This window comes from Lathyrus oleraceus, chromosome 6 (assembly GCF_024323335.1).
Source record: "Lathyrus oleraceus cultivar Zhongwan6 chromosome 6, CAAS_Psat_ZW6_1.0, whole genome shotgun sequence".
In the NCBI taxonomy this organism is placed as follows: Eukaryota; Viridiplantae; Streptophyta; class Magnoliopsida; order Fabales; family Fabaceae; genus Lathyrus; species Lathyrus oleraceus.
The window spans coordinates 325590501-325599970 of NC_066584.1; the positions used below are offsets into that span (position 1 = coordinate 325590501).

The 9470-nt window shown below is 34.5% G+C and overlaps 1 protein-coding gene across 1 annotated transcript; it reads right to left on the reverse strand.

Annotated features, from left to right (window-relative positions):
* Positions 1–818: 818 nt before the first annotated feature.
* On the reverse strand, positions 819–1545 carry LOC127095469 (allene oxide cyclase, chloroplastic). Its single transcript, XM_051034152.1, has 3 exons — positions 1310–1545; positions 1106–1227; positions 819–998 (listed from the first exon to the last, which is right to left on the reverse strand). The coding sequence occupies exons 1-3, from the start codon at positions 1509–1511 to the stop codon at positions 819–821; spliced, it is 504 nt and encodes a 167-aa protein (XP_050890109.1). The 5' UTR covers positions 1512–1545.
* Positions 1546–9470: the final 7925 nt, after the last annotated feature.

Consider the following 9470-nt stretch of genomic DNA (forward strand, 5'->3'; position numbering starts at 1 on the left):
TCGTTAAAGGTGAGTATAATAATCTCGCATATTGTTACACAATACAACCATACTCCATCATACAGGAAGGCATGGATAGTTAGGACTAAGGTAGTTGAAAAAGTGTTTGGCAATTGGGAGGAGTCATACAAAGAACTTCCAAAATACTTGGTGGCTCCAAAACATTATGCTCCAGGGACTATTGTCAATTTGGAAACATTGTTGGCGTATACCCTAGACGGGACTTGTGTTAGTGGTAATGGTATATTCCACCGACTCTTCTGGGCGTCTCAACCATGCATCAAAGGTTTTGCTTTCTGTAAACCTATTATACAAATTGATGGTACATGGTTGTACAGGAAATATAAAGGAATGTTATTGATGGCAGTGCCACAAGATGGCAACAACAACATTTTCCCAATCGCCTTTGCACTAGTTTAAGGGGAGACTACTGGGGATGAAGTTTTTTCCTAAAAAATCTTCGATTGCACATTGCTCTTCAGCCTAACTTATGTTTGATCTTAGACAGACACCCTTCAATAATGAGTGTCTACAAAAACATTGATAATGGCTGGCAGGATCCTCCTTCGACGCATGTCTACTACATTAGACATATCGCTCAAAATTTAATGTGTGAGATCAAAGACAAAATGTTGTGGAAGAAGATTGTCAACGCAGGGTATGCATTAACATAATCTTCTTTCAAGCACTATTGCGAAGATACCAGATTATCAAACGCATATGTATTAAGGTGGATCAACAATATTCCATTGGAGAAATGGATTATGGCATACGACAACGGTCAACGATGGGGCCACATGACAACAAATCTTATGGAATCAGTGAATTATGTCTTCATAAGTAAGGTATGGTCCTTGAACTGCTAAGTGACCATAGTTTCCAAAGTGAAGTCTGTATATTGCTTCATACCTATCACCTTTCCTTTCTTCATTGTATTGAATCAATATGCATATTCCAGTTGTTATTCCAATACATTTTTGAAGGTCACCGGTATACAACTACATAATAATCAAATATTAACCACGGTTTTATTGAATCAGTAACACTTTTTAAACGTTGCTAATATTAGAGATAGTAAGAAAATAATAATATAGAGAAAGTATACTTTGTTGCTGAAAGGAACTAAATCACCAAGAGTGTTAACACTCTTGTTGCTTAATCTCAAATAAGCAGGGCTTCCACGGTCTCTCTCACTGAGTTCATACACGAACAATTCTTGAGCATTTTCTGTTAAGTCAATCAAAAAAAATATATAAAAAATTCAAAAAATATATATACTTGGTATGAATATGATTATAATAATTATTACTAGTGTTGACGTTCTCGCTAACTTGACTTTTGCAAGTAAAGGATTTCTTAGGAACTACGTTCATCTTGAGGCTCTTTGTGAGAGATGAGTTTGATGAAGTGAAAGGTGTGAAAGAAGATGGGGGTGTTAGAAACGATTTTGGGGTGGTGGCGATAGCAGTAGGGTTAATGAAGGAACTCAAAACGTTGGTTGAAGTGGCCATTGTTGATGATAGAGGAATTTAGTTAGATGAATTGTTTTGTAAGTATATTATGTGAGGAAACTGAAGGAGATTGGCGATCCAAAACGCAACGGAAATTAAAATTTTCTCCTTTAGTGATCCTTACGAATGGGCATGATCAGTGATAGAATAGTTACCTCTTGTGACGATTGAAACCTTTGATGCAGATCTATGGAGCGATCACGAACGTTGAACGACGACAACGCCTCTACTCAGTCCACACGAACAAATTCCTTCAATCTTAGTGCTAATTGCTACAAATGAAGGCTTTGATTGAGAGAGAGAGAGAGAGAGAGAGATAGAGAGAGAGAGAGAGAGAGAGAGAGAGGGAGAGAGAGAGAGAGAGAGAGAGAGAGAGAGAAAGAAAACCAAAAATGCAAACACCATGAATGCTTCTACACAAGGGTTCTATTTATAGAACCACTTGTGTGGGCTTCAAGCTAAAAAGCCCACTTAAGTGTATTTGGCTCATATCTTATAATATGCCAAATTCACTTAAGCGTGTGGTACCTTACCATATTTCGTATTCTACTTAAGTACACCATACCTTACGATATTCTATAATTCACTTAAGTGCACCGTACCTTACGGTGTTTCTTAGTTACTCTATCTCTCATCAATCCGTCCGTTGTGTGTGACCCTATAGGTTTTCGCAACATTGGCAATTATATTAAATCACGTATTTAACATAATAAACAGTGAGCGGTATCTAGCAACACATCACTACTACCCAAGACACGAAAATGTCATGTGATCTGACAAATCCTTCTGTGATAATACTTATGCGTATAATTACCCTTTTGCCCTTATGTCTGTATCGAACATAAGGTATAGACCGTGTCATCCTTGTCCAGTTCAATATTGGGCCCATAGACATTTATCCTGTTACGCAGGATGGGCAAATTCCATCTAGGTCACTCATGTCCCTCAGCATGCTTCATGGAGTACCCATCAACTGTCTTTATGGTTATCCAGTTACAGACAATGTTTGATCAGCAATAAAGCACTCGACTCTACATCTAGGGTCCATAGTGGTTTCAGGTCGAAGGGTGGTATACACTATTATCACCATGAGAATAACTTATGATACTTTGCATAACATTCTATATAATATTCTCATAACGGGTCAATCCAGTATAAATATTACTCTTAATATTCATACCTATGTTTAAGACTTGATAACTCCTTATCCATGATCCATGAGATGTGATCATCAGTCTATATACATAATAGTCTTAATGCTTTAATGTTATCCCACTTCACAATAAAGCTCGACTACGGATACTTTAAGAATAATGTCCTTATGTTTAATGTGATCTCATGATCAAGTCACACTTGATACATTAAACGGACTAGCTATTCTAGGGACTTTATTAAACAAACATAATAAAGAAAAAGCCTTTTATTATTAATAAATAATTCGATACAAGTATCAAAAGTATTGGCCTCTAGGGCTTACACCAACAGAAATAACATATGCAATGGTGGTTTATATAATGAAGACATGGTTACTACGTAGTACAATGTTGGTCAAAGAAACATGTGGATGGTGGAAGAAAAATTGAAGTGTGAAACATGTTGTGAAATGAAATGTGAAAAATAAGAAAAGAAAAGTGGTCAGAGGGTCAATGATGTGATGTGGATTTTGGACGGTATAGTTAGTAGTGCATTGTTTATTTTTGGGAAATTGGTTTATTAACTTTTGGGAGAGTTGAATGGAAATTGATAAATATTGGCACTAAATGCTCTATAATTGAAAGGCAACATTTTTAATGCATCGATACACTCAAAGGTGTCTTGTTTTCAAAGGAAATAATGAAAAATCTTTGATACTTGTATTTGAATGAATTTTATGCTTGTAATGATCTTGTATGAACATGATTTAGAATTAATTGAAATAAACCATGAATATGACCTTGGATGAACATGAATCAAGACTTATAACTAACTTTGAATTGGATTAATCAAGCCATGGGATGGGATGAATTATATGATATGGCCAATGAACTTTGAACAACAAACCATATTGCCCTATGAAATAAAACCTTGAATGAATGATACATGACAAGACTTGAGTGTAAATGGACCATAAATTAAACCAATGGGAGTGTATAAATGATATAAGACTTAGATGGATTCTTAAACCCTAGTCGTGGCCAAAGTGAATAATGACTATGACCTAACCAAAGATCCATGAACAAAACATCAAGGCATTGAAATCAAGCAAGGCATGAACAAGTTATGGACTAAACATAGAGAGATGATCAAATGAAATGTCGTGAGAATGAAAACAAATGAATGTGATAAACCCAAGACTTGAGATAGGATCAATGACCTTAAGCACAAATGAATGGAACCAACCAAGTAATCAACATGCATGGAAAAAATGAGAGGTTATAAGGGGCAATGATCAAGCAAAGGCACCAACACACAAAGGGTGAATAGGTGGATGAAACTAGGGTTTGGGGCTATCCAGATGAAAAGTTAAGCCTTAGGACCAAATCCCCATTGATTAGGGTTACATGAAGCATGCCATTCAACTAAGGTCTTCGAATCAATATTGATGCTTCACAAACAAGTCTTCAATGGATGAACCTCCCCCAATTAGGATTTTGATAGCCAAGATAAGGCCCAGAGAAGCCCCATAAAGCTCCATGACCATATCATCAAGAATTAGGGTTTGAAAGCCCTGAGGAGTGCCTTGATGAAACCTTGTTGAATCCACACCTCTAAGGTCAGGCAATTAGGGTTTTACATCTGACATGATCAGATGAATAGTCAAGCCATACTTTTGAAGTTTGATACACACAAAAACTCTAGCTTTGCAAGCCAAGAGCTTTAAATCTATAGTGATCAACTAATGGATGAATGATGCATGTGAATGAGGTATGAATACATACATATGATGCCCAAGTCAAGGGTTGAATGAAAGGATGGATGGCAAATTTTGGGGTACAACAAGTGAAAATAGAAATTAGAATGGGGAAGAATTGTGTGATAAAGAAAGAAGAATGGAAGAAGATAGGTGAGCATAATGGTTGAGAAAGAATATGAGAATTATGTAGGCGTGACAATGATAATTAACACAAAAAAGTATATTTTTATTGACGTGGTATTGTTGAGTAGGATAATTTTTTATTTTTTATTTTTTACATTATTAATTAATAATTAGTTTTTATTAAGTTTTTGTAATATTAAATATATTTTTTTTTAGAAATTATTTAATTAAAATTTTGAAATTAATTTTGGACTTCAAGTCCACTTTATTCTAACATAAGCTCAATATCCAAGTTGACAAAGTGATAAGTATTGATGAACTATATAAACATTAACCTTATTTGTTAAATAATCAATGTGAGACTTTAAAAGCATTACTCTTTCTACCTTATATGTGCATACCACATCCTTGAAATTTCGAAATCTATGAACACATCGAAGATCATGTGAACCTTTTCTTTTGAGTTTCACCCTAATTTAAAAAAATTATGGTTTGGAGATGCATCTTTGTATATTATTTGGGTGTACTCGTGAGTCGAAGTTAGATTGACGAAGTACTTAAGGTGGACCATATTGATATAGGTTCCACTTTTTTCCACAGACATGGACACGTAATTCATGAACAAGAGGTAACACCTCAATGTTGGTGGTACTCAACCTGCATATCATCACTTTCAACATCCAAGGCCCCTACAAATGGTATCTATAAAGCTTTTCCAAAAAACTAAACATAGCATAAGCACCTCTAGTGTCAGTTGCCTCCTTGACGACCTTACTAGGGAAGATCCCTATTACAAATAATGCATGTTATGACAAAAACTTTCACCTCATTCAATAAAAATCTGAGGTATAATGCCAAGACGCGTCGTGTTTTATTTAAAAATAAATAACTACCACATATTTCCTTGGTTTCTAAGTATAACTGAGGGGAAAATAATTCAGGACATACTTCGGATCCCATCAAATGCAGTTTATGTTTTCATTTCTTTAAAAGTGGTATTTTTTTTATATTTTAAATTAATGATCTATTCCTTTTGTTATCTTCAATAACTGAGGGTTAGATAATCGGATTTACTATAAAAGCACTAGTTAATCAAATTTTATCCTAAACCTAACTTATATGTAGCCGCTCTAAACTATACGCGTCATTCTTTAGGATGGATTGTAAGATAAAAAATCTTCAATGTTCTTCTATCTTGAACAAAACATTTTCTCTGGTCTTACAATCCATCCCAACATAATAATATTGATATTGTTGTTATATTTTGGAATAACCTTTCTATATTGTCAATCAAAGAAAATACTCCATAATTTATTTATTTCTTCAGTTGACAATATTGAGAAATTTATTGTAAATTGCAAGCACATGTATCTTGTTCTCTTTCTTGTGAAAGCATTTTCCATGAAAACATTTGCTCAAAATAAAGAAATATTTGAACAGATCTCTGGGACGGGTTGCAAGTGCAGAAAAAAAATTCTCATGGTTGGAACAGATAACTTATCAGAAATTAGATGCATGCAATCCATTGAACTTGAAAAGAATGCACATAAAAGGTGTACAACAAAATCTGGATAACAATAAATATTTGTTGCTCTCCAAGAATAACTTGAAAAGATTTGTTGTTCTCCAATAATCCACTGCCAAAATATATATTTATTTAAACAATATATTTTAATATTCTATGTAAACAGTGTAATTTAAAAAAAAAAAAAAATTTATTTCCCTCGATTTTTTACAAAAATTGAGAGGTATATGACGCTTGGGATGAAACATATTTTATTGTATTTTTTATTTAAAAAGAAACACATTTTACCTCGGGTTTGAGTAATAACCGAGGGAAAATATAAGCATGTTTATTGAGTTTCTTCACCGTTCTTAAACAATTCTTTATCGTCCATTTAATGAGTATCAACATTCAAGACATTGTCATTAGTGATCCGCGTGAAACCTAAAAGATATTATAAAAACATTATGAATATTAAAAATTAATAATGAAATATTTAACATGAAAACTTTGAAACTTAAAGAAGTTTACTTCCCTTTGATGGATTACAAGAGCATACAATTATTTGGGTTCAATGTTTGTGTTCTTAAATAATCATATAACTGATTATTTATTTTATTTATCTAACATATTTTATATATATTAGAAACAAATGAATGCAAAAGCCACGTGGAATATATTGCATCAAACATTTTATCTTCCCCAAGATTCAATGAAACGAGGATCCAACATTTGTTCTTTCATAAGATATTCAACACGTGTCCTTCGTCGACAACGGTGACGATGAATTGAATTCAAAATTTGTTATATATGTTTACTGTAATATTACGTGTAAAAAATGTAGTGTGTAAACAAACTAATTTATTAATATTATGTGTAAACAATGTAATAAGTATTTTTAAAAAAATTATCTTTCCCATCAGGTTCGGCCATAAACGAGAGATATGTGACGCTAGTTTTGAAAATATAAAAAAGCTATTGTTGGAGATCAAACAAATGGTCATTTCAACTATCCCCTCGGTTATTCTAAATCTGAGAGGTATAATGGAGAGTTTTCACGATGCTCTTCGTTACCTCGCATCTATAACCAAGGTTAAATTAACTTCACGCCCGAGGTTAAATGTGTTTTTGTAGTAGTGGATGCAAAAGGCATGGGACGTCATACAAGGTGATTTTCATCTTGCCTATAGGTAGGTGGAAAGGTGACGTCTCTCAGTGTCACCTCTCTATAAAAGTCGCAGGTGACGTCTCTCAGTGTCACCTCTTTATAAAAGTCGCCTGCATGTCATTGTTTATGGTCAGATACGCATCATAACATAAACCGACAAGACTGTAATATCAGATAACATCAATGAACCAAGCAACAGTAGAATGTACCAACTTTAAAATCTTTCTGTCGTGGTTAATCGATTTCAAACAATCACGCTTATATGAAAAAAATATAACCATCAGTATGGATTCAATAAGTTGACAACATATGTATTGCAAAAGAAAAGAAATATATCTCTTCATAACAGACATGGCAGGCAATATGGTCTGCATAAAGATGAAGGAAGAATGTATTAAATGGGTCTTCTGGGTAACTCTCTAATGGGGCATCGGGATCGGCAACGACTTCCTCTTGGGCTTTAGGGGCTTAAGGGTCAACGTGGGCTTCAAGAACTTCAAGTTCTGCTGCATCATATGCTTGAGAGGCTTGAGAGAGTCGACAATGAGAACAATACGAGTGGAAACCTCGGGGTTATGAAGTAGATGCACCATTAAACGAGTTATCAATAACTTGTGGCTTCGTGGTCCTCGTTGCGGCCCTCTCACGTCATACTAACGTAGTTTGAGACACACATCCGAACCTAATCCGACCAGTGTTATTTTCAGTCATTGAACATGCGTTAGAAACATAGACAGATACAAACAGCATATCCAGAGAAATTCATAAATTCCACTAAATCACCCAAATAATGCATGTGCTTAATCCAGAGATGCACCTCCGAAAATAATGCAGACTAAATCCAGAGATGCATCTATGGACAAATCTGCGATTGTCTCCCATGACAACAACCTATTTCATGCCATAACAGTCCTAAAAAACCTTAATGCATGTTATTCTAACTTACCAATTTCGTTTGCACTGCTATCTAATATGCTTAAAATAACTAATGTAACTTAAAAAACTAACTACAACTCAAAACATGAAAAGAAAAGAAAATTTGAAAAGTTATTAAATGAAATGATTGATGAGAAGGATAAGCTTGGATGTTGTGAGATGTTAGAAACCAAGAGAAAGGGCTCCACTGACATAAGCTTCAATGAAAGGATGAGATGCTTCAATGATTGTGAGAGGGAGAAGTCAAGTGTGTTTTTTTGAACTTGTGAGAAAATGAAGAAGAAGGAAGAGGGAATGATATGGCGTGGGATATGAAATAAAAACGTCTGAAGATGCATCTCCAGACCACCCACAAATATTTCAATAAATAGTATTTATTGAGATACATCTCCGAACACATTTTTTACACATATGGAGATGCATCTCCAGATTAAGTTTTGACATAATACGGACGTCTCTTCAATTTAGTATGATAATTGGCTAAAATAGGTGCATCTGGAGATGCATCTTCGAATGCTAGGGAGATTATAGAATATGATATTTTCATGGTGGTGTGGTGTAAGACCCTAATTTTAACCCTAAGATCCCTCATGGTATCATGTTATTGCACAAGTGCATTGCCTCAAGGATCATAGCATGTTTGGCTCCTTAACCCTAGGGTTGGGACTTGTTTGAGTGTTTTGAGACCACCAAGCATGCTTGTATTGTATATTATTGCATTTATTATTTGATTAATAATCAAAAGCACAAAAATATGTCACTAACTCTTTTTGTTTTGAAGCTCAAGTGATCATGTGCTCCATAATGCTCTTAGGAGGCTCATAAGCCCATTGAAATGGCCAGATGAAGATGAGGAAAAGCATGACAATGGTCCACAAAGCTCCTAATTATCATATATGTCTCCCAAGTATCTCAATTTTCCAATTTGATCAAGATAACCCAAAGGGCTTGAAGATTATTTCCCAAGGAAACCCTAATTCCACTGTGCTTTGACCGTGCCTTGCCCATGAAGCAATCTCAACCTCTGATCAAATTTAATCAAGTTAAGTTCTTTCATTCATCATTTTATGCATATATGATCCTATTTGAGAATCCTCAATCATTTATTCATCAAGATTGGAAGTTTGGCCTTGAAAAGTTGACCAGTCAAGTCATCTGATTAAATTGAGGATCACTGAGATATAACTTTTGATGTGTTTCTCAAATGAAGATTACCCCAAGATAAAAAATGTTTCTAAGACCCATATGAACAACTCTAATATTCATAAAAAATCCATTTTAAACTTGGAAGGTCATCATTCATTTCAAAACATTATAGGTCATTTTGACTGAAAC

Coding starts and splice junctions, on each gene's coding strand:
- LOC127095469 (XM_051034152.1), bottom strand. CDS start 1,511: ATGGCCACTTCAACCAACGTTTTGAGTTCCTTCATTAACCCTACTGCT. Junction 1,228..1,309: donor TAGCGAGAACGTCAACACTA/GTAATAATTATT, acceptor TTGACTTAACAG/AAAATGCTCAAGAATTGTTC. Junction 999..1,105: donor TAGTTCCTTTCAGCAACAAA/GTATACTTTCTC, acceptor ATTATTATGTAG/TTGTATACCGGTGACCTTCA.